This window comes from Mustela putorius, unplaced genomic scaffold (assembly GCF_011764305.1).
Source record: "Mustela putorius furo isolate JIRA1106 unplaced genomic scaffold, ASM1176430v1.1 tig00003976_pilon_pilon_pilon, whole genome shotgun sequence".
Classification (NCBI taxonomy): Eukaryota; Metazoa; Chordata; class Mammalia; order Carnivora; family Mustelidae; genus Mustela; species Mustela putorius.
In genome coordinates, this window is record NW_025422118.1 from 3396325 (window position 1) to 3423318 (window position 26994).

The 26994-nt window shown below is 34.2% G+C and overlaps 1 protein-coding gene across 1 annotated transcript in view; it reads left to right on the top strand.

The window, feature by feature from the left end:
- Window positions 1-26994, top strand: part of LOC101691786 (disintegrin and metalloproteinase domain-containing protein 18-like) — a 204420-nt gene that overhangs the window by 43144 nt on the left and 134282 nt on the right. Inside the window, exons 8-10 of the mRNA XM_045070988.1 lie at window positions 10852-10923; window positions 11097-11263; window positions 12207-12288. Of these exons, the coding sequence (XP_044926923.1) occupies window positions 10852-10923; window positions 11097-11263; window positions 12207-12288 (321 nt within the window). The remainder of the gene's footprint in view (window positions 1-10851; window positions 10924-11096; window positions 11264-12206; window positions 12289-26994) is intronic.

The window sequence follows — 26994 nt, forward strand, 5'->3', positions numbered from 1 at the left end:
GGTGGCATCACAATTCCAGACTTCAAGCTCTATTACAAAGCTGTCATCATCAAGACAGCACGGTAATGGCACAAAAACAGACACATAGATCAATGGAACAGAATAGAGAGCCCAGAAATAGACCCTCAACTCTATGGTCAACTAATCTTCGACAAAGCAGGAAAGAATGTCCAATGGAAAAAAGACAGGCCCTTCAATAAATGGTGCTGGGAAAATTGGACAGCCGCATGCAGAAAAATGAAATTGGACCATTTCCTTACACCACACACAAAAATAGACTAAAAATGGATGAAGGACCTCAATGTGAGAAAGGAATCCATCAAAATCCTTGAGGAGAACACAGGCAACAACCTCTTCGACCTCTGCCCAAGCAACATCTTCCTAGAAACAACGCAAAAGGCAAGGGAAGCAAGGACAAAAATGAACTATTGGGATTTCATCAAGATCAAAAGCTTTTGCACAGCAAAGGAAACATTTAACAAAATCAAAAGACAACTGACAGAATGGGAGAAGATATTTGCAAACGACATATCAGATAAAGGACTAGTGTCCAGAATCTATAAAGAACTTAGCAAACTCAACACCCAAAGAACAAATAATCCAATCAAGAAATGGGCAGAGGACATGAACAGACATTTCTGCTGAGAAGACACCCAGATGGCCAACAGACACATGAAAAAGTGCTCCATATCACTCGGCATCAGGGAAATACAAATCAAAACCACAATGAGATATCACCTCACACCAGTCAGAATGGCTAAAATCAACAAGTCAGGAAATGACAGATGCTGGCGAGGATGCGGAGAAAGGAGAACCCTCCTACACTGTTGGTGGGAATGCAAGCTGATGCAGCCACTCTGGAAAACAGCATGGAGGTTCCTCAAAATGTTGAAAATAGAACTGCCCTTGACCCAGCAATTGCACTACTGGGTATTTACCCTAAAGATACAAACGTAGTGATCCAAAGGGGTACGTGCATCCGAATGTTTATAGCAGCAATGTCCACAATATCCAAACTATGGAAAGAACCTAGATGTCCATCAACAGATGAATGGATAAAGAAGAAGTGGTATATATACACAATGGAATACTATGCAGCCATCAAAAGAAATGAAATCTTGCCATTTGCGACAACATGGATGGAACTAGAGCGTATCATGCTTAGCGAAATAAGTCAAGCAGAGAAAGACAACTATCATATGATCTCCCTGATATGAGGAAGTGGTGATGCAACATGGGGGCTTAAGTGGGTAGGAGAAGAATCAATGAAACAAGATGGGATTGGGAGGGAGACAAACCATAAGTGACTCTTAATCTCACAAAACAAACTGAGGGTTGCTGGGGGGAGGGGGGTTGGTAGAAGGGGGGTGGGCTTATGGACATAGGGAGGGTTTGTGCTTTGGTGAGTGCTGTGAAGTGTGTAAACCTGGCGATTCACAGACCAGTACCCCTGGGGATAAAAATATATGTTTATAAAAAATAAAAAATTTAAAAACACTGCAAAAAAATCTATCCAAATCATCAAGGAAGAAATCAAATTTCCACTCTTTGTAGATGACATGATACTCTGTAGACTCCACCAAAAGAGTCTACCAAAAGAGAAGACTCCACCAAAAATTTTCTGGAACTAATACACAAATTCAGTAAAGTTACAGACTACAAAATTAACACACAGAAATATGTTGCATTTCTGTACACTAATAATGAAGCTACAGAAAGAGAAATCAAGGAATCAATTCCATTTACAATAGCACCAAAAATCATAAAATAGCTATGAAGAAATGTAACTTTATTTACAGAGATAACTGTCTAGAACAGTTATCTCTGTAAAAACAGAGAACTATTTATTTACAGAGAAAAGATCTGTACTCTGAAAACTATAGAACACTTATGAAAGATAGAAGAGGAATGGGAAAACACTCCATGCTCTTGGATTGGAAAAACAAATATTGTTAAAACTTCTATACTACCCAAAGCTATCTATACATTTATTACAATCAGCATCACACCACCACCAGATAAAATAATCCTAAAATATGGGTGGGACCACAAAAGACCCTGAATAGACAAAGCAAACTTCAAAAAGAAAAGCAGAGCTGTAGGCATCACAATTCCTCATTTCAAAGTATAATAACAAAGCTCTAGTCATTAAGACAGTATGGTACTGGCACAGAAACAGACACATAGATGAATTGAACAGAATAGAAAACCCAGAAATGTATCCTCAGTGCTATAGTGAACTAATCATAAACAAATCAGTAAAGAATATTCTATCAAAAAAAAGATGGTCTCTTCAACAAATCATGTTGGGCAAACTGGATAGCAAAACTCAAAAGAATAAGACTGGACCACTTTCTATACCATCCATAAAAATAAATTCAGAATTTGTGAAAGACCCAAATGTGAGACAAGAAACCATCAAAATCATAGAGGGGCACACAGGCAACAACCTCTTTGACATTGGCTGTAGCAACTTTTTACTGGATACATCTCTGGAGGCAAAGGAAACAAAAGCAAAAATTAACCATTTGGACTTCACCAAGATAAAAAACTTCTGTGTAGTGAAAGAAACATTAAACAAAACTTAAAGGCAACCTATGGAATGGAAGAAGATATTTTCAAGTGACATATCTGATAAAAAGTTAGTATCCAAAATATGTAAAAATATATCAAACTCAACAACCAAAAACCAAATAATCCTGTTAAGAAATGGTCAGAAGACATGAATAGACATCTTCCCAAAGAAGATTTGCAGATGGCTAACAAACAGATAAAAAGATGCTAAATATCACTCATCACCAGAGAAATAGAAATCAAAATCATGATATCACCTTACCTGTCAGAATGCCTAAAATTAACAACACAAGAAGCAGCAGATTTTGGTGAGGAAGTGGAGAAAAGGCAAAATTCTCACACCATTGGTGGCAAACTGTAAGAGACTATTAACTTTAGAGAACAAACTGAATGTTGATGGGTGGGGGGATGGGCTATATTAGGGTTAGGTATTAAGAAGGAAACTTAACTGTGATGAGCACTGACTGCTATATATAATTGATGAATCACTAAATTCTACTCTTGAAACAAATATTACAGAGTATGTTAACCAACTAGAATTTAAACCAAAACTTGAAACTTACAGAAGATAAAAAAAAAAATTAAAAATATTGGCATACTGTCTTGCATGGAACACTGGGTAAATGCAAACAATGAATCATGGAACACTACATCAAAAACTAATGACTAACATAACATAAAAATATATTGGCAAAAATGTTTTAATAGTCAATTTTTAGCCTTTCATTATCTGGTAGGATGTGTATTTTGGCCTCATTTATGCTTGATATTGGTAATTTATATCATCTCTCAATTTTCTTGATAGTACTTATAAGGGTATCAATTATACTCATCTTTTCAAAGAATCTTTATTTTTATTACTTTATTTCTATGTTTATTTCCTAATTTATTGCTTCCTTTTAAAAAAATTTTTTTTTCAGTGATCCAAAATTCATTGTTTATGTGCCATACCTAGTGCTCCATGTAATATGTGCCCTCCATAATACCCACCACCAGGCTCACCCCACCTCCAACCCCTCCTTCCAAAACCCTTTTTGTTTCTCAGAGTCCACAGTCTCTCATGGCTCTCTCCATCCGATTTCCCCCAACTCAATTCTCTCCATCTCCAAATGTCTTCTGTGTTATTCATTATGCTCCACAAGTAAGTGCAACCATTATGAGAATTGACTCTCTCTGCTTGACGTATTTCACTCAGCAAAATCTTTTCCAGTCCCATCCATGTTGATACAAAAGTTGGATATTCAACCTTTCTGCCGGAAGCATAATACTCCATTGTATACATGGACCATATCTTCTTTATTCATTTGTCTATTGAAGGGCATCTTGGCTCTTTCCACAGTTTGGTGACTGTGACCACTGCTACTATGAACATTAGGGTAGAGATGGCCCTTATTTTAACTATATCTCTATCTTTGGTGGTAAATACCCAGTAGTGCAATTTCAGGGTCATAGGGAAGCTCTATTTTTAATTTCTTAAAGAATCTCCACACTGTTTTCCAAAGTGGCTGCACCAACTTGCATCCCCCCCACAACAGTGTAAGAGGATTCTCCTCATCCACATCTTCTCCAACATGCTGTTTACTGTCTTGTTAATTTTGGCCATTCTAACTGATGTAAGGTGATATCTCAAAGTGGTTTTCATTTGAATCTCCCTGATGGCTAATGATGATGAACATATTTCCATGTGTTAGCCATTTGTATGTCTTCATTGGAGAAGTGTCTGTTCATGTTTTCTGCCCTTTTTTTTGACATGATTATCTGTTCTGTGTTTTGAGTTTGAGGAATTCTTTATAGATCTTGGATATCAGCCCTTTGTCTGTAGTTTCACTTGTGAATATTTTCTCCCATTCTCTGGGTTGCCTCTTTGTTTTGTTGACTGTTTCCTTTGCTGTGCATAAGCTTTTGATCTTGACAAAGTCCCAAAAGTTCATTTTTGCTTTTGTTTCCTTTGCCTTTGGAAACATATCTTGAAAGAAGTTACTGTAGCTAATGTCAAAGAAGTTACTGCCTATATTCTCCTCTAGGACTCTGATGGATTCATGCCTCATGTTGAGGTCTTTTATCCATTTTGAGTTTATATTTGTGTAAGAGAATGGTTAGATTTCATTCTTCTATTCATAGCTGTCCAATTTTCCCAGTACCATTTATTGAAGAGACTATCTTTTTTTTCCCCACTGGATATGTTTTCCTGCTTTGTCAGACATTAGTTGACCATAGAGTTGTGGGTCCATATCTGGGCTCCCAACTCTATTCCACTGGTCTATGTGTCTGTTTTGTGCCAGTACCATGCTGTCTTGGTGATCACAGCTTTGTAATGAAGCTTGAAATCCAGCAATGTGATGCTCCCAGCTTTTTCTTTTTCAATACTTCCTTAGCAATTTAGGGTCTTTCCTGGTTCCATGCAAATTTTGGGATTGTTCCAGCACTTTGAAAAATGCTGGTGGAATTTTGATCAGGATGGCATTGAAAGTATAGATTGCTTCTGGGCAGTATAGACATTTTAAGTGTTTATTCTTCTGATCCATGAGCATGGAATGCTTTTCTGTCTTTTTATGTCTTCTTCAATTTCTTTTATGAATGTTCCATAGTTACTTGAGTACAGATCCTTTACCTTTTTGGTTAGGTTGTTCCCAGATGTTATGGTTCTTGGTGCTGTAGTAAATGGAATCGATTCTCTCATTTCCCTTTCTGTATTTTCAATCTTCATGTGTAAAAAAGCAACTGACTTCTGTACATTGATTTTGTACCCTGCCACATTACTGAATTACTGAATGAATTCTAGTAGTTTGGGGGTGGAGTCTTTTGGGCTTTCCATATTAAGTATCATGTCATCTGTAAAGAGAGAGAGTTTGACTTCTTCTTTGCCAATCTGAATACACTTTAGTTCTCTTTGTTGTCTAATTGCTGTTGCTAGGACTTCTAATACTATGTTGAACAACAGTGGTGAGAGTGGGCATCCTTGTGTTCCTGATCTCAGAAGGAAGGCTGTCAACTTTTTCCCATTGAGGATGATATTCGATGTCGTTTTTTCATAGATAGATTTTATGAAGTTGAGGAATGTTCCCTCTACCCCTATACTTTGAAGCATTTTAATCAGGAACAGATGCTGGATTTTGTCAGATGCTTTTTCTGCATCAATGGAGAGGACCATCTGGTTCTTCTCTCTTCTCTTATTGATTTGTTCTATCACAAATTGTTCTATCACAAATTGATTGATTTGCAAATGTTGAACCATCCTTGCATCCTATGGATAAATCCCACCTGGTCATGGTGTATAATCTTTTTAATGTACAGTTGGATCTTATTAGCTAGGGTCTTGTTGAGAATCTTTGCATACATATTCATCAGGAATATTTGTCTAAAATTCTCCTTTTTGGTGGGGTCTTTGCCTGGCTTGGGGATCAGGGTAATGCTGACTTCATAGAAAGAGTACGAAAGTTTTCCTTCTGTTTCAATGTTTTGAAATAGCTTCAGGAGAATAGGATTATTTCTTCTTTGAATGTTTGGTAGATTTCCCCAGGGAATCCATCAGGTCCTGAGCTCTTGTATTTTGGGAGGTTTTTGATCACTGCTTCAATCTTGTTATTAGATATTGGTCTATTCAGGTTGTCAATTTCTTCCTGATTCAGTTTTGGAAGTTTGTAGGTTTTCAGGAATGCACCTCTTTCATCTAGGTTGCTTAACTTATTGGCATATAACTGTTGATAATAATTTCTGATGATTGTTTCTATTTCCTTGGTGCTGTGATCTCTCCCTTTTCATTCATAATTTTGTTAATTTGGGTCTTCTCTCCTTTTTTTGGATTAGTTTGGTCAGTGGTTTTTCAAACTTATTGATTCTTTCAAAAAAAAAAAAAAAAAAAAAAAAACCAGCTTCTCATTTCGTTGATATGTTCTACTGTATCCCTAGTTTCTATCTCATTCATCTCTGCTCTAATCTTGATTAGATTCTTGTGTGGGGGTTGGCTTAGTTTGTTGTTTCTCCAGTTCTTTGAGGTCTATAGAGAGCTGCTGTATTCAGAATTTTTCCATTTTTTTGAGAGAGGCTTGAATGGCTATATATTTCCCCCTTAGTACTGCCTTTGCTGTATCCCATAGGTTTGGGGCTGATATGTTTTCATTCTCATTGGTTTTTATGAATTTTTTAAGTTATTCTTTGATTTCCTGATTGACCCAAACATTCTTGAGTAGGACAGTCTTTAGCTTCCAAGTGTTTGTGTTCTGTCCAAACTTTGTCTTGTGATTGAGTTCCAGTTTCAAAGCATTGCAGTCTAAGAATAATCAGGGAATAATATCAATCTTTTGGTATCAGTTGAGTCCTTTTTGTGACCTAGTATGTGGTCTATTCTGGAGAAAGTTCCATGTGTGCTTGAGAAAAATGAGTATTCTGTTGTTTTAGGGTGGAATGTTCTGTATATATCTATGAGGCCCATCTGGTCCAATGTGTCATTCAGTGCTCTTGTTTCTTTATTGATTTCATGCTTGGATGATCTATTACTGAGAGTGGTGTGTTAAGATCCCCTAAAAGTAATGTATTCATATTGATATGACTCTTTTTCTTGGTTATGTCTTATGTAGTTGGTTGCTCTTATATTGGGGGCATAAATATTTACAAACTGATAGAGGAAAAGGATCAGGAGGAGGCCTGAAACAAACAGCTTAGAAGCCATGAAAACAGAATCCTGGAAATTAAATGATGACATGAAATGTTCCAATATCAGAATTACTTGGATCCCTGAGGGTGAGGAGAAAGAAAGAAGACTAGAGGATATAGTTGAACAAATTCTCCATGAAAATTTTCCCAATCTGGGGAACAGAACAAGCATTCGTGTCCTAGAGGTAGAAAGAACACCCCCATGATGAATGAATCTAGAAAGAGTTCAAGGCACTTGATTGAAGACTGTCAAATCATAATTTTAGACAAGAACTTTTGAGAGCAACTCTGAAGAAGAGATTTCTTACATACAGAGGAAGGTCCATCAGAATAATGTCAGACCTGCCCACAGAAACATGGAAAGCCAGAAAGGGCTGGCAAGACATGTTCAGGGCACTAAATGAGAAGAACATGCAGTTAAGAATACTTTATCCAGCAAGGCTGACATTCAAAATGGATACAGAGATAAAGAGCTTCCAAGACTGGCAAGGTTTAAAAGAGTATACGACCACCAAGCCAGCACTACAAGAAATATTAAGGGGGGTTCTATAAGAAAGAGAGAAAAAAAAAGAATATCATTGGACAGAAATTTACAGAGACCATCTATAGAAACAAGAACTTCACAGTCAACATGATGTCAATAAAAACGTATTTTTCAATAATCACTCTCAACGTGAATGGCCTAAGTACTTCCATAAAATGGCACAGGGTTGCAGATTGGATAAAACGACAGGACCTGTCCATATGTTGTCTACAAGAGACCATTTTGAACTTAAGGATACATCCAGACTGAAAGTGAAGGGATATAGAAGCATCTTTCATGCCAATAGGCCTCAAAAGAAAGCTGGAGTAGTGATTCTCATATCAGATAAATTAGATTTTAAACTAAAGACTGTAGTCAGACATAAAGTCTGTCCACTGCCTCATTCCTAAAGAGTCTATCCACCAGGAAGATCTAACAATTTATTGCTTTCTCTTCTTTTCTTTGTTATTTCATCCCTTTTAGTTTCTTTCATTTGAAGATCACTGATTTTATGCATTTTTTTAAATTTTATAGTATATACACTGTTAAAATATACACTGTTAAAATATACAATGAGTAACTGTCTAGTACAAGGGCTTTTGTTTGTTTTTAGCAACTGAAGTTTTGATAAGTCTGATTTGTATCATCATTTCAGTTTTTCTAAATCATTTTCTAATTTGTGTGTGTGTGTCTGTGTCTGTGTCTGTGTCTGTGTATGTGACCCTTGGGTAATTTAGAATTGTATGGGTTAGATTAAAAATATTTGGGGATTTTCAAGTTATATTTTAGTTGCTCATATCTAGGTTTTTTTTTTTTTTCTATATTGGTAAAAGAGCATAATCTGAATGACGTAAAATTTTGGAAATCTATTGTGACTTCCCTTGTGGCCCAGTATATGGTCAATTTTGTAAATGGTCCACACGCATTTGGAAAGGATTTATTACATTCTGCCCTTGTTAGATGCAGTACTCTTTGTATATTAATGAGTCAAATATTTTAACTGCATTGTTCAGATCTTCTATATTTATTACATTTCCTCTCATTGTATCAGTTGTTAAAAGAATTATTTTAATATCTGGAACTAGGATTGTGGGTTTCTTAAATTTTCCTTTTAATCGTGTCCATTTTGTTTTCCATATTTTGGTGATGTGTATTTTTTCCTACTATTTAAGCATTGTTATGTCTTCTCTATAGAGAATTTTTAACTTGTGAAATAAACCTTTGGAGCTAGTGATATCTTCCAAAGAGTCTTGACATTTAGTATATGAAATTATACTTCTACTCTGATGATCTTGAATATTCTCAGATTGTCGTAAGTAAGGATTATTCTATTTGTGTGTTTTATGGGGATATCTTTCATGTATATAACAACTGTCTAATGGACTGTTTCTTTGACTATAAGGAAAACATTTTGACTAGAATATATTTCTTATTCATCCAATGGAAATATATAATTAATTTTCCATTACTTCTATTATCAACAATTATAACAAGTAATTCATTTCCTTAACTATCATAATTTTGAGGAAACTATACAGATTTCTAAGATTTGCTAGGATTCTTTTTTTCATTTAAAAAAATTAGAACTTTTGCAAAAGTATTAATCATTTTCCAAAATATGACTCGAAAGAACATGTGTTAATTAAGTTCCCAAATAAGAATTTATGTCCTCTCACCTGGGTGGCTCAGTTGGTTAAGTATCTGCCTTTGGCTCAGGTCATGATTCCAGGATCGTTGGGATCCATGATCCCAATGCAGGGCTCCTTGCTCAATGGGGAGCGTGCTTCTCCTTCTGCCTGCAGCTCCCCTTGCTTGTATTCTTTCTCTTTCACTCTCTCTAACAAATAAATAAAATCTTAAGAAAAAAGATCTTATGTCCTCTCAAGAATTTTCTAGTTTCAAAGGACTTTTTTTCTCCTTGCTTTTACATAATTTCATCTTATTTATCAAAACTTTTAAATTCTTATGCCACATAATTTTTAATATTTTATAATTGGGATTTCTGGGTTTTGTTCTGTAGAAATATTTAAGCATTTTGACTTTTAAACATTTATTTATTTATTTGATTTTTTTTTTTAACCAACCATGTGACAAGAGGTTCTGTGATTCCTTCTGTGTCATAAAAAATGACTGCTATTTTCTCTGTGTCTGGCTGAAAAAAAAAATCCCATTATACTAAGGAGGAATCTATGAAGAAGTTATTTTAGGACTTTTTGATTTCAATTGTTTCTGTTTGAGAGTGTCTATTTTTTTTTGAACTATTTTAATTTTTTATTTTTTATAAACATATATATATATTTTTTTAATTTTTTTATTTTTATAAACATATATTTTTATCCCCAGGGGTACAGGTCTGTGAATCACCAGGTTTACACACTTCACAGCACTCACCAAAGCATATACCCTCCCCAATGTCCATAACCCTACCCCCTTCTCCCAACCCCCCTCCCCCCAGCAACTCTCAGTTTGTTTTGTGAGATTAAGAGTCACTTATGGTTTGTCTCCCTCCCAATCCCATCTTGTTTCATTGATTCTTCTCCTACCCACTTAAGCCCCCATGTTGCATCACCACTTCCTCATATCAGGGAGATTATATGATAGTTGTCTTTCTCTGCTTGACTTATTTCGCTAAGCATGATACGCTCTAGTTCCATCCATGTTGTCGCAAATGGCAAGATTTCATTTCTTTTGATGGCTGCATAGTATTCCATTGTGTATATATACACCACATCTTCTTGATCCATTCATCTGTTGATGGACATCTAGGTTCTTTCCATAGTTTGGCTATTGTGGACATTGCTGCTATAAACATTCACTATTGCACTATTGGGTATTTACCCTAAAGATACAAACGTAGTGATCCAAAGGGGCACATGCACCCGAGAGTGTCTTTAAAGCATCAACAATTGAGAACCTATTTCAGAAACCTATGATTTTTATTGTTTCTTTTATTATAAGTATTATTATCTTCATATTAATATGCTTTATATTGTCTGACAAATGCCGTGGTTTACCTACCTGGTGTAAGCAAGATATACCCACCATAAAAAATTGCTATCACTCACTCACATTTTTTTTAAATCACTTAAAATATTTTTCAGTATGATTATATGGGATCAGAAGTGATGGCTGTAACACAGAAAATTATCCAAATTATTGGTCTTGTCAACACTGTAAGTCTTAAGTTTTTTACATTTATAATTTTATGAAAAATCACTGAAACTTATTTCTATCCTGACAAATTAATGACTTAAAAATCTTAAACTGAACTTATTCTTTATTTTTATGTAATTTTGAACTAATGACTAATGTTATTTGAACAAGTATGCCATAAATCTTATTTTAGATGTTTACCCAGTTCAAACTGACTGTGATGCTGTCCTCCTTGGAATTGTGGTCAGATAAAAACAAAATTTCTACCAACGGGGATGCTGGTGATTTATTACAAAGACTTTTCATATGGAAACAGGACTATCTTATCCTACGGCCCCATGACATAACATTCTTACTTATGTAAGCACAATGTTCTACATTAAAAAAGAGATATCAAATAATTTCAATAATTTGATAATTTAATACATTTATTGTGTTCTTCAATTTCTGTAGGCCCCTCTGAAAATTTTAAATAAACATGGCTGTTGCCATGAGTGCAATAGTATAGTTGAGAATATGCTAAAAATAAAAACAACATAAATAAATTATATAAAAATATATTTTAGAATATAATTTATGTAAGATTTGCCTTTTATAAACTTTCATGATGTTAGCTATACTATAGAATACATGTAAGCTTTAGCTTTTTAATAATGTCAAAATTGTCACTATTCATTACTATGACCTATAATATGTTAATAATTTTTTGTCGACTCTTTGACTAAAGAAGATATTTTTGGTAATAATTTAAGAAAATGCTTACATTTTAGATAGGCAAGACTTCTTATTACACAAGTTAAAAACTCCTTTGTTTAACTTTTAGTAACCAAAAGAATGCATGCAGTACAAAGAAAACCGAGGAAAATTCAAGATAGTAAAATTTTATCAAGTCTAGGAATTAGGTGAGGAGAGAAAATTGGATTTAAAATGAATTTTAGGAGTGCCTGGGTGGCTCAGTTGGTTACGTGTCCAACTTAGGATTCAGCTCTTGTCATGATCTCAGGGCTCTGATACGGAGGCCCCACAATGCACTCAGAGATGACTCTGCTTGAGATTCCCTTCTTCTCCCTCTCCCTCAGCTCCTCTCCACCCTCAAATAAATAAATAAATATTTAACTAAAAAAATAAATTATAGTTTTTAATGATTTGACCCATTTTGTAAATATATTAGATAATATCCAGATCAAAAATTGGTTTGTTTGAAAAATCATTTTAAATATATAGGAGATTTAATTTAAAAGTAAGCTAGTAAATTGTTCTGAATAAGTATGGCAATAAAAAAGGCTATACTATAATGATGTAGTTACAGGAAACGTCCTGCATATTTGGGAGCAACATTTCCTGGCACAATATGCAATAAAAGCTATGATGCAGATATTGCTATGGTATGTAATTTTTATCCTTCTTTACTATTTTTATTTATATTTTATATTTATATTTTTATAATATATATTTTTTATTTTATATTTAATTATTATATATGTTTATATTTTATATTATTATATATTACATAATTATAATTATATATATTACATATATATTATATATATTGTTTTCTATATTTTATTTTATATTCTTTTACATAGCTAAATAGTATAAAATAAAAGTAGTGAATATTAACCTGACATTTTCCTCTATATGTGTGTTTATTATTTTGTTGGGACAGAATTATTTTAATCTCAGAAAGTTTATTTAATTATAAGTTATAACATAAATCAAAAGTGTAACATACATTAATATACTTATTCACCAAGTAGGCAAAATGACTAACGTTTATATCAGATTTTCTAAGCCATAGAAAAAAGAGCATGTCTACTTTAAAGAACAAAAATCATGAATTTGTGCTTCCATTTTATGTGTACTTTATGCAGTTGTTACAAATGTATGTATCCATTAACCATCATTGTTCTGCATTGTCCTTATTTATGCATCATTTCAGTCCTATTTTGAACAGCTTTTAAAAAGATGCATATATGTTGAATCCTATAGCTCCACTTTTTTGTTTAAAATTTATATGTTACCAAGAAATACACATTCACTTATCATAAATATAAGTGGTTTTACAGGACTATTACTGAAAAACAAACAAACAAACAAACTGAATCCCCCCTTGCATAAACTACACTCCTTGAATTATTTTTCTTAATTTTTAAAATTGTTCTTCCTGGCTTATACTTTCACTTTCATTTCCTTATAAATAAAAGTTTTACTGGAGTATATCATATATAGAGAACATGGAAAAGATCATAGATATATAGGAGAATAAATTTTGACTAAGTCAATATGTAGACATGAACCTCACAGAGACCAAGAAATAGAATATTTCAGCATTTCAGAAGACCACTGTGAATCATATATCTTGTTCCACTGACTATCCATACCAAAGAAAACCACTTTCCTGACACTTCACATCCTTGGTTAGTTTGGCCTCTTTTTGAACGTTATGTAACTTAAATAATGCAGTGTGTATTCTTATGTCTGCCATTTATTTGTTCAAAATTATGTCTGTGAAAATTATCCTGTTTATATGTGTAGGAATAGTTTATTCATTTTTTACTCCATATTTCTAAATAATATCCCCATGAAATTTCTTGCATTTTCAAATTTAGACATCTGTTGACTTCTTATCATTGAAATCAGAATTTAAGACCCTAATAGTTCATCATACTTACATGCCACTTCTTCCATTCTTCCTCTATAATCATATAAATTATTAGAATTTTGTTTTATTCTCTGATGGGCCAAATAATGAACTAAACTTAAATTGTCTTCATTGCATAACTTTTGTCTCTTCCCAAATTTGTAATTGTTATCATATTGCTTTTGCCCAATTTTTCTAATAAAATTAAAAATTTTCTCTACTTCTCTACATGTTTCAAAAAAATCCTCTTTTTAACCCTAGGGACGTATATTTATTCCCCAATCTCTATTAGACTTTTTGCATAGGTGTTTACAAATTTTCTATTGTGTCTTTTTTGGGACATGTGTATTCTTTTTTTCATGACTGGCTTACTCATTTTGGGAGTCTATATGCCTCTATAATTTACTTAAAAAATAGATGTGTATTAAATTGTTTGAGAGTGACATGATTGAAAATATATTTAATTATTTCAAAGATTGCTTGGTTAATTTTACTTTTAAAATAATTGTACTTTGGAATTTTAAAGGTCTTTTCTTTTGTCTTTTATCATTTCTTTAGGAATTTAATGCTATTCTTATTCTCATTCATTTGTGTGTGTTTTATTTGTTTTCTCTATGGAAACATTTAAATCTTTTGATCCTTACATGGTGTTGTTTTTCATCATCCAGTATGGCAGTTGTACTGAAGACCTTTCAATCTGGATACTATTTATTTCTGATCTGAGAAATTTTACTATATTACATTTAATCATTTGCTTCCCTTTTCTCTCTGGAGCTTTGTTAATTAAAGCATGTTGACTCATCATCTAATTTATTTTATCTTATTTAATTTTTCTTTTATTTCTACATCTTCTAATATTTCTTTATATTTTCACTTTGGAGCAATCACCTAAATGTTCTTATATCCACTTCACACTAATCCTCTTCTCTGGTCTATCGCACAAGGAAATATATACATTCCCTGGGCATCTTTGCTTTGATGCTTTTGAGTATATTCAGCAAATATGGATGATTGGATGGTGGCAGTGAAATATTTTATTATCTCTACATACTGACCCTGCTTAGAACAATGTATTAAAACTATTGCTTCCTGTTCCTGTGAAACTGCTCTCCCTTCTGTTATGTAGCTCTTGCTGAATAGCACAATCTAAATTTTTTAATTCATTCATCCTGTTCTGGTGTTGTTAGCAACATTCTGCTTTTCTAATCTTAGAGTTGCCTCTCACTTCTCTGGTGTAAAGATCCTGTAATAATTTCATTTGAATTGGATGCCTTATGATGACACCTATTCACTTTAAGCTCTACCTTAAGGATTAGAAAACATTATAAAGAAAGAGGTAGTAAATGTTTTAGGCTTTGTAGACCATGTGAACTACTATGTCACAGATACTCTATGGTACTAAACTCTGCCATTGTAATGCAAAATCCAATATAGAAAAATATAAATTTATGAGCATGGTGATTTTACAATAAAAACTTATTCATGAATACTGAAATTTAAACCTCATATAATTTCATATGTCACAAAATATTATTTTTTTTGTTTTTTTTCAACTATTAAAAAATACAGAACAATCCTTATTTGCAGACTATACAGGTCATACACCAGATTGGGTCTGTGGACCATAGATTACCCTGTCCTACTTTAATCCCAACAGCCCTTATCCTCACAGATTAATATTACAAATTGTAAGGGCTTTCTCAGAAAAGGATAATTTATAAACCGAAACAACTTATAAGATCTTGCTAATTTATGTTGACATTTTCCTGGAGAAACAAATAAAGGAATAGAAACTAAGTGTTCAGGACAAACAAGAACAGAAAAATCTTTATTTAGCAGTAAATTTATTATCTAGGTAAATACATTTGAGTTTTTGAATTTAGTGTGCCAGCTCAAATATTTGAGAGTGTTTTTTTTATTATTTTTTTAAATAATTTTTAAAATTTTTAATAAAACATATAATGTATTTTTAGGCCCAGGAGTACAGGTCTGTGAATCACCAGGTTTACACATTTCACAGCACTCACCATAGCACATAACCTCCCCAGTGTCCATAACCCCATCACCCTCTCCCTCCCCACGTCCTACCCTCAGTTTGTTTTGTGAGATTAAGAGTCTCTTATGGTTTGTCTCCCTCCCGATCCCATTTTGTTTCATTTATTCTTCTCCTACCCCCAAAACCCCTCACGTTGCATCTCTACTTCCTCATATCAGGGAGATCATATGATAGTTGTCTTTTTCCAATTGACTTATTTCACTAAGAATAATACCCTCTAGTTCCATCCACGTCATCACAAATGGCAAGATTTCATTTCTTTTGATGGCTGCATAGTATTCCCATTGTATATAAATATACCATCTCTTCTTTATCTATTCATCTGTTGATGGACATCTAGGTTCTTTCCATAGTTTGGCTATTGTGGACATTGCTGCTATAAACATTCGGGTGCATGTCACCCTTCAGTTCACTACATTTGTATCTTTAGGTTAAATACCCAGGAGTGCAATTGCTGGGTCATATGGTAGGTTTATTTTCAACTTTTTGAGGAACCTCCATGCTGTTTTCCAGAGTGGTTGCACCAGCTTGCATTACCACCAACAGTGTAGGAGGGTTCCCCTTTTTCCGCATCCTTGCCAGCATCTGTCATTTCCTTACTTGTTAATTTTAGCCATTCTGACTGGTGTGAGGTGATATCTCATTGTGGTTTTGATTTGTATTTCACTGATGCTGAGTGAGGTGGAGCACTTTTACATGTGTCCGTTGACTATCTGGATGTCTTCTTTGCAGAAATGTCTGTTCATGTCCTCTGCCCATTTCTTGATTGGATTATTTGTTCTTTGGGTATTGAGTTTGCTAAGTTCTTAATAGATTTTGGACAATAGCCCTTTATCTGATATGTTGTTTGCAAATGTCTTCTCCAATTCTGTCAGTTGTCTTTTGGTTTTGTTAACTGTTTCTTTTGGTGTGCAAAAGCTTTTGATCTTGATGAAGTCCCAATAGTTCACTTTTGCCCTTGTGTCCCTTGCCTTTGGCGAAGTTCCTAGGAAGAAGTTGCTGTGGCTGAGGTTGAAGAGGTTGCTGCCTGTGTTCTCCTCAAGGATTTTGATGGATTCGTTTCTCACACTGAGATCCTTCATCCATTTTGAGTCTATTTTCATGTGTGGTGTAAGGAAATGGTCCAGTTTCATTTTTCTGCATGCTTTCTGCATGTTTTCTGCACCATTTGTTGAAGACGCTGTCTTTTTTTCATTGGACATTCTTTCCTGCTTTGTCGAAGATTAGTTGAGGGTCTATTTCTGGGCTCTCTATTCTGTTCCATTGATCTATGTGTCTGTTTTTGTACCAGTACCATACTGTCTTGATGATGACAACTTTGCAATAGAACTTGAAGTCTGGAATTGCGATGCCACCAACTTTTGGCTTTCTTTCTCAATATTCCTCTGGCTATTCGAGGTCTTTTCTGGTTCCATATAAATTTTAGGATTATTTGTTCCATTTATTTGAAAAAAAATGGATGGGATTTTGATAGTGATTGCATTAAATGTGTAGATGGCTTTAGGTAGCATAGACATTTTCACAATAATTTTTCTTCCAATTCATGAACATGGGACATTTTTCCATTTCTTTGTGTCTTCCTCAGTTTCTTTCATGAGTACTTTATAGCTTTCTGAGTATAGATTCTTTGCCTCTTTGGTTAGGTTTATTCCTAGGTATTTTATGGTTTTGTAAATGGGATTAACTCCTTAATTTCCCTATTTTTCTGTTTTGTTGTTGGTGTAAAGAAATGCAACTGATTTCTGTGCATTGATTTATATCCTGACACTTTACTGAATTCCTATACAAGTTCTAGAAGATTTGGAGTGGAGTCTTTTGGGTTTTCCACATATAGTATCATATATGTGAAGAGTGAGAATTTGACTTCTTTGCTTATTTGGATGCCTTTAATTTATTTTTGTTGTCTGATTGCTAAGACTAGGACATCTAGTACTATGTTGAATAGCAGTGGTGATAATGAACATGCCTGTAAGACTGATATTCACAGTGGGTTTTTCATAGATGGATTTGATGATATTGAGGTATGTATCCTCTATCCCTACACTTTGAAGAGTTCTTTTATTAATGTATTGTATCATATTGATTGATTTGCAGATGTTGAACCAACCTTGCAGCCCTGGAATACATCCCACTTGGTCGTTCTGAATAATCCTTTTAATGTACTGTTGGATCCTGTTGGCTAGATTTTTGGTGAGAATTTTTGCATCTGTGTTCATCAGGGATATTGGTCTATAATTCTCCTTTTTGATGGGATCCTTGTCTGGTTTTGGGATCAAGGTGATGCTGGCCTCATAAAATGAGTTTGGAAGTTTTCCTTCAATTTCTATTTTTTGGAACAGTTTCAGGAGAATAGGAATTGGTTCTTCTTTAAATGTTTGGTAGAATTCCCCTGGGAAGCCGTCTGGCCCTGGGCTCTTGTTTGTTGGGAGATTTTTGATGACTGCTTCAATCTCCTTACTGGTTATGGGTCTGTTCAGGTTTTATATTTCTTCCTGGTTCAGTAGTGGTATTTTATATGTCTTTAGGAATGCATCCATTTCTTCCAGATTGTCAAATTTGCTGGCGTATAGTTGCGTATAGTTATGTTCTTATAATTGTTTGTATTTTTTTGGTGTTGGTTGTGATCTCTCCTCTTTCATTCATGATTTTATTTATTTGGGTCCTTTCTCATTTCTTTTTGATAAGTCTGGCCAGGGGTTTATCAATCTTATTCTTTCAAAGAACCAGCTCCTATTTTCATTGATTTCTTTTCTTTTTCTTTTTCTTTCTTTCTTTCTTTTTTTTTTTTTCCTTTGGTTTCTATTTCATTGATTTCTGCTCCAATATTTATTATTTCTCTTCTCTTTCTGGGTTTAGGCTTTCTTTATTGTTCTTTCTCCAGCTCCTCTAGGTGTAGGGTTAGGTGTCTTTGGGACCTTTCTTGTTTCTTGAGAAAGGCTTGTACCACTATATATTTTCCTCTCAAGACTGCCTTTTCTGTGTCCTACAGATTTTGAACCGTTTTGCTTTCATTATCATTTGTTTCCTTGATTTTTATCAATTATTCTATAATTTCCTGGTTGGCCCATTCATTCTTTAGAAGGATGCTGTTTAGTCTCCATGTATTTGGGTTCTTTCCAAATTTCCTCTTGTAATTGAGTTCTAGCTTTAGAGCATTGTGTTCTGAAAAAAGCAGGGAATGATCCCAAGTTTTTGATACTGGTTGAGACCTGATTTATGACCCAGGATGTGACCTATTCTAGAGAATGTTCCATGTGCACTCAAGAAGAATGTGTATTCTGCTGCTTTGGGATGGAATGTTCTGAATATATCTGTGATGACCATCAGGTCCAGTGTATCATTTAAGATCTTTATTTTCTTGTTGATCTTTTGCTTGGATGATCTGTCCATTTCAGTGAGGGGAGTGTTAAAGTACGCTACTATTATTGTATTATTGTCAATAATTTCTTTGTTGAACATTTCTTTGATTTTGTTATTAATTTGTTTATATAGTTGGCTGCTCCCATGTTAGGAGCATAGATATTTAAAGTTGCTAGATCTTGTTGGACATACCCTTTGAGTATGATATAGTGTCCTTCCTCATCTCTTATTATAGTCTTTGGCTTAAAATCTAATTGATCTGATATAAGAATTGCCATCCCAGCTTTCTTTTGATGTCTATTAGCATGGTAAATTGTTTTCCACTCCTTCACTTTAAATCTGGAGGTGTCTTTGGGTCCAAAATTATTTTTTGTAGACAGCATATTGATTTTTTTGTTTGTTTTTTGTTTGTTTGTTTGTTTGTTTTTCCATTCTGATACCTTGTGTCTTTTGATTGGGCATTTAGCCCATTTACATTCAGGCTAACTATTGAGATATATGAATTTAGTGCCATTATATTGCCTGTAAAGTGATTATTATTGTATATTGTTCCTTTCTGATCTACTACTTTTAGGCTCTATTTGCTTAGAGGACCCCTTTCAATATTTCCTGTAGAGCTGGTTTGGTGTTTACAAATTCTTTTAGTTTTTGTTTTTTCCTGGAAGCTCTTTATCTTTCCTTCTATTTTTAATGATAGCCTAGCTGGATATAGTATTCTTGGCTGCATGTTTTTCTCATTTAGTGCTCTGAATATATCATGCCAGTTCTTTCTGGCCTGCCAGGTCTCTGTGGATAAGTCTGATGCCAATCTAATATTTTTACCATTGTATGTTACAGACTTATTGTCCAGGGCTGCTTTCAGGATTTTCTCTTTGTTGGTAAGACTTGTAAATTTTACTATCAGATGATGGGGTGTGGATCTATTCTAATTGATTTTGAGGGGGATTCCTGCTCCTCCTGGATTTTGATGCTTTTTCCCTTTGCCATATTAGGGAAATTTTCTCCAATGATTCTCTCCAATATACCCTCTGATCCCCTCTCTCTTTCTTCTTCTGAAATCCCAATTATTCTAATATTGTTTCATCTTATAGTATCATTTATCTTTCAAATTCTACCCTCGCGGTCCAGTAATTGTTTGTCTCTCTTTTGCTCAGCTTCTTTATTCTCTGTCATTTGGCCTTCTATATCATTAATTCTCTGTTCTGCTTCATTTATCCTAGCAGTAAGAGCCTCCATTTTTTTATTGCACCTCATTAATAGCTTTTTAAATTTTAACTGGGTTAGATTTTAGTTCTTTTATTTCTCCATAAAGGACTTTTATTTCTCCAGATTTGTTTCTCTTATATCTTCCATGCCTTCTTTGAGCCTGAGAATCATCATTCTGAACTCTATATCTGACATATTACCAATGTCCATATTGATTGGGTCCCTAGCCTTTGGTACTGCCTCTTGTTTTTTTTTTTTTTTTTTTGGTGGTGAGTTTTTCTACCTTGTCATTTTATCCAGATAAGAATATATGAAGGAGTGAATAAAATATTAAAAGAGTGGCATAGACCCCAGTAAAATGCTTTTATCAAATCAGAAGAGACCCCAAATTGAGGAAGGAAGAAAGAGTGTAAAAAGAAGTTCAGAAAAAAAAATTTTAAAGAAAAAAATAAAGAAAAAACATAAAAAAGAGAAATACATATTAGACTGGTGAATAAAACAGGGTCATCCACTTAATTTGGGGAGTATTTTGGTCTCTTAGAAGAAAATACCTCCCAAAATTTTAAAGAATGAAAAACATATATAAGGTTAAACACAATGAAGGCATGGAATATGACATAAAGATGCAAAAAATTTTTTAATAAATTTCTAAAGAAGGAGTTGAAAGATAAGTTGGTTGGGAGAATAAAGAAAAAGAATGTGGAGAGAATTTGCTCAGGGTGGAGACTAGAAAAAGCCCTGTGCTAGATTTAAGCTATATTTTGATATTAGAAGAAGTTGTATCCCAAATTTTTTTAGAAGAAAAAACCCTATGTGTATACAAAAAAAAATAATAATAAAGTTAGACACAATGAAGAAAAAATATGACTATAATAATGAAGAGTCAAAAAAGATTTTTTTGATGAAAGGTGTTGTTAAGATATACTAGTTAAAAAACATTTAAAGAGGAAAAAATAAAAGTTAAAAAGTTAGCAGAAGAAAAAAATAAAATTAAAAAAATTTCTTAACTTTGCAAGACTAAAGAGTCATGGGGAGAAAGCATGAATTCCATGCTTTGCTTTCTCTTCCTCTGGAATTCCAGTGTTATTCTTGGTAAGTGAACTTGGTCTTGGCTGGATTTCTTGCTGATCTTCTTGGGGAGGGGCCGGTTGTTGTGATTCTCAAGTGTCTTTGCCTGAGGTGGAATTGCACCGCCCTTACCAGGGGGCCAGGCTAAGTAATCCACTGGGGTTCGCTTTAGGGAGATTTTGCTCCCTGAATGCAGTCCATAGATTTCCAGAGGACGGGAATGAAAATGGCTGCCTCCCAGTCTCTGGCCTGGAGGATTCAAGAGCTTGGAGCCCCACTCATCAGTGCGCCCTTGGAGAAAAGCACCTAATCACTCCCATCTCCCTGGCCTCCAGTCATGCTCTGAGCTCACCCAGCCTGTGACCAAGCATCTCTGACTCTGCACACCGACCTGCCTGGAGTCTCCAAATCCAGCAGATCCCTTCACTCTTCCAGGGGGGTCTCCCCGGATCTTTTTGGGGTCTCTGCTCATAGAGTAGTGGTCTAACTGTGCCACGGATCACAGTTTAAGGTAACCCCAAGTTGAAAGTTCACTCCTCGGCTCCGTCTTTGTAGCTGGCTTCCCCACTCTAATTCCTGCAAGCTCTGCAACACTCAGACATCCCTGATCATTCTGTGACCCCATGGGACCTGAGACCATGCTGTCCCACATGGACTTCACCCTGGATTAGCCTCTGGAGCAATGTCCTTCAGTGGAGCAGACTTTTAAAAGTTCTGATTTTGTGCTCCATTGTTCCCCCGCTTGCTGGGAGCTGGCCCCTCCCTCCATGGTCTATCTTCTTGCTGTAAGATTCACTTCTCCACAGGTCCTACCTTTCAGAAAGTGGTCAATTTTCTGTTCTAGAATTGCTGCTCTTTTTTCTTTTATCTCCTTTTGGATTTGTAGGTGATTGGAATGGTTTGATAAGCTATCTTATCTAGCTGATCTCCTGCTACCTGATGTTATCCCAGCCTCCTACTTCCCTGCCATCTTGACTCCTCCTCCCAAACTAGATTTTAAACCAAAGACTGTAATAGGACATGAAGAGGGACACTAAATTATAATAAAATGGTCTATCCAAAAAGAAGATCTAATAATCATAAATATTTATGTCCCTAACTTGGGAGCACCCATATATATAAGTGAATTAATAACAAAATTAAATAAATACGTTAATAATAATACAAAACTAGTAGGGGACTTGAATAATCATGCAGTGGATAGATCATCTAAGCAGAAAATCAACAGGAAACAGGCTTTGAATGACATACTGGACCAGATGGAGTTCACAGGTATATTCAGAGCATTTCATCCTAAAGCAACAGAACACATACTTCTCAAGTGAATGTGGGACATTCTCCAGAAGAATAGGTCACAAACTGGCTCACAGATCAGGTCTCAACTTGTACTAAAAGATTGGGATTATTCCTTGCATATTTTCAGACCACAGTGCTTTAAAACTTGAACTCAATCACAAGAAAAAAAAATTAAGAACACAAATATATGGAAGTTAAAGAGCATTTTACCAAAGAATGAATGGGTCAACAAGGAAACTAAGGTATTTTAAAAATTCATGGATACAAATGAAAATTAAAATACAACTGGGGGGTGCCTGGGTGGCTTAGTCAGTTAGGGGCTTGATCCCTCCCTGCTCAGTGGGGAGCCTGCTTCTCCCTCTCCTCCTCATTTCTGACCTCTCTCTTTCTATCTCTGTCAAATAAATAAAAACCTTTAAAAAAAAAAATAAAGAAAATTAAAAGAAAAAGAAAATACAACTGTTCAGAACCTTTGGGATGCAGCTAAGGTGGTCTAGGAGGGAAGTATATAGCAATACAGGCCATTCTCAAGAAACAATAAAAGCCTCAAATACACAAACTAAACTTACACCTAAAGGATCTGGAAAAAGAACAGCAAATGAAACTTAAATCCAGCATGAGAAGGTACATAATAAAGATTAGAATGGAAATCAAGGATAAAGATATTTTAAAAAAATAAAAGATCAATGAAACTAGGAACTGATTCTTCAAAACAATTAATAAAATTGATAAGCTCCCAGCCAGATATTAACAAAAAAAGGAAAGAAAAGGAAAGAGAGAGAAAGATAAAGAGAGAAAGGGCCCAAATAAATAAAATAATGAATGAAAGAGGGAGATCACAACCAATACCAAAGAAATGTAAACAATTATAAAATAATATTATGAGCAATATATCCCAACATATTAGGCAATCTGGAAGTAAGGGATGTGTTCCTAGAAACATAAACTACAAAAACTGAAACAGGAAGAATAGAGAACCTGAACACACTGATAACCAGCAAAGAAATTAAATCAGTATCAAAATCTCCCCCAAAATATGAGTCCAGAGCTGGATGGGTTCCCGGGGGAATTCTACCAAACATTTAAAGAAGATTACATTTGTAAAGTTCTTTACAGATTTTGTATTCTAGCCCTTGATCTGATGAGACATTTGCAAATATCTTCTCCCATTCTGTAGGTTATCTTTTGGTTTTGTTGAATATTTTCTTTGTTGTGCATTTTATCCTGATGAAGTCCCAATAGTTAATTTTTGCTTTTGTTTCCCTTGACTTGGAGGCATGACTAGTAGAATTTGCTGTGGCCTAGGTCAAAGATGTTGCTGCCTGTGTTCTACTCTAGGATTTTGATGGAGTCCTATCTTACTTACATTTAGGCCTTTCATCCATTTTGCGTTTATTTTTGTGTACGGTGTAAGAAAGTGGTCCAGTTTCATTCTGCATGTGGCTGTCCAAATTTTCCCAACACCATTTGTTGAAGAAACTCTTTTTTCCATTGAATATTCTTTCCTGTTTTGTTCAAGACTACTCAACCATAGAGCTGAGGGTCCATTTCAGGGTTCTCTATCCTGTTGCATTGATCTATGTGTCTATTTTTGTGCCAGTGCCATACAGTCTGGATGATTACATTTTTGTAATAGAGCTTGAGGTCCAGAATTGTGATACCACCAGACTTTCTTTGGAAAAGTCTTTTACTGTTTTATGTAGTGAGAGTGCAAACACAAATAGAGACATGCAAACACACACACAAATGTGTGTATAGAAAGTTTTATCACTTCAAATAGAATGTAGAAATGTTAACACCATCTTTTAGGTCTCAAATCATATCATATAAACATAAAATGAGTAATTATGTAATTTACTTAAATATTACTTTTAAATACATTTAAAACTATATCACACAAATTAACATTTTATTTTCAACCACAAAACAATTTCTTTAAAAAAATCAGTGGAGAGAAAGTTTATTATATTTTTCCATTTTCTTCCTCTTCATTCATCCTTGATGTTACAATTTCTCCTTTATTATCAATTTCTTTTTAACTTCCAAAAATTCTTCAGTCATTTTTTTTAAAGCATAATATCTTAGTTTTCCATCATTCCAGGATGTCTTCATTTCATCTTCATTCTTGAGGGATATATTTTCCAGATTAAAGTTGTGGATTGACATTTTTTTCTTTTAGCACTTGAAAAATATTGTGCTATATCCTCTGTGCATCATTATTTCTGATGAGAAATTCTCTGTTTATGAATCATTACTCTTCTATAAATAATGTGTTGGTTTTCATTGGCTGATTTCAAGATTTAAATATTTTCTCCAGCTATTTAATCATGATGTATCTGCCATGATTGTTTTAGTTTATCTTGTTAGAAATTGGGAACATTTTAGCAATTTTCCTTCAAATATTTTTCCGTTCTGCCCCCTTTCTCCTTTTCTGGAACACTAACAGCATTGATGTTTGATCTTTTGCCACTGTTCCACTGCTTCCTGTATCTCTAATTTTATAAAAAAAAATTTTCTCTATCTTGTTCAGATTAGATAATATATCTGAATTAGTCCTTAAATTCACTCATTCTAACATCTCCATTTTGCAACCAAGTCCACCTACTCAGATTTTATTTATACCTGGCCTTAGGCTGAAAGTCACAAATACTGTCACTGTTTATAGGTATTTTCTTTGGGCATGGACTCCCAACTAGTAATGTTAGCTTCTGATGTTTGTTTGTTTGTTTGTTTGAAGTTTTTAGTAATATTCCAGTTAGCTACTATATGATGTAATACTAGTTTCAGGTGTATAATATAGTGAGTCAGCACTACCATAAAACACTCAATGCTATAACTTTAAAAAAAGTCAAACTATGGAAACACAGAGTAGAACTGTAGTTGTTAGCAGCTAGGGGAAGGGGGAAATGGGAAAATGTTGGCCAAAGGGTACAAACCTCCAGTTATAAGATGAATAAGTTCTGAGGATCTAATATATCTATGGGAACTATAATTCATAATGTGAAAATTTGATATATTTATATTATGAAACAATTCCCATATCAAATTAATATATTCATCAACTCCCATAGTTATATTTTATGAGAATGCTTAAGACATGCTTTCTTAACAAATTTCAAGTATATAATACATAATGATAACTTATAGTTTAAAGTTATCATATGTATGTGATAGCAAACGTATTTGTCTTTCTCATTTTATTTAGAATAATGCACTCCTGGTCATCTATGTTGTTGCAAATGGAAGTATTATCTTCTTTTTTATGACTGAATAATACTTCATTGTATAGATACACTACATTTTCTTTATTCATTCATCTATTGATAGATATTGATGTTGCTTCCAAAACTTGGCTATTATGAATAATGTTGCTATTGACATTGGGTACAGATAGTGATTTCACTTATTTTGCTAATTTAGCCAGAAGTAGGATTGCTGGGTCATATGGTAATCCTATTTTGAATTTTTTGAGGAACCCCCACACTATTTTTCATAATGACCATACCAATTTACATTCCCATCAAGAGCTTTTCTCCACATCCTAACATTTGTTATCTCTTGTCCTTAAGATAATTAGCTATCTTACCTGCTCTGAGATATTATCTCATGGTGGGTTTGATTTGCATTCCTCTGATGGCTAGTGATGTTTAGCATCTTTTCATAAACCTGACCATTTGTATGTATGATTTGGAAAAAATGTCTATTCAAGTCCTTTGCCTATTTTTCAGTTGAGTTATTTGGTGTTTTGCTATTGAGTTCTGAGTTCCTTATATATTTGTTATATAATTACTTATTGGATATATGGTTTGCAAATATTTTCTTCAATTCCATAGGTTGCTTTTTCATTGTGTTGATTTCTTTATCCTTTGCTATGAAGTAACATTTTAGTTTTATGTAGTCCCAATTTACATCTTTTTGTTTTTTGTTTGTGTTTACTTAAGTGTAATTAACGTGCAGTGCTATGTTAGTTTCAGGTCTACACTATAATGATTCAACAATTTTGTACATTTCTCAGTGCTCATCAAGATATGTGTACTCTTAATCTTTTTTTAATCTGTTTTGTTCATCTTCCTCCATCCCACCAACCTGCCCTTATGTTGAGGTCTTTTATCCACTTTGAGTTTATCTTTGTGTATGGTGTAAGAGAATGGTCGAGTTTCATTCTTCTATACATAGCTGTCCAATTTTCCCAGCACCATTTATTGAAGGTATTTTTTCTTCTTTCTCAAAGATTAGCTGACCATAGAGTTGAGGGTCCATATCTGGACCTCTACTCTATTCCATTAGTCTATGTGTCTGTTTTTGTGTCAGTACCAGCCTGTCTTGGTGATGAGAGCTTTGTAGTAAAGCTTGAAATCAGGCAACCTGATGCTCCCAGCTTTGTTTTTCTTTTCAACATTTCCTTAGTGAATTGAGGTCTCTTCTGGTTCCATACAAATTTTAGGATTATTCCAGCACTTTGAA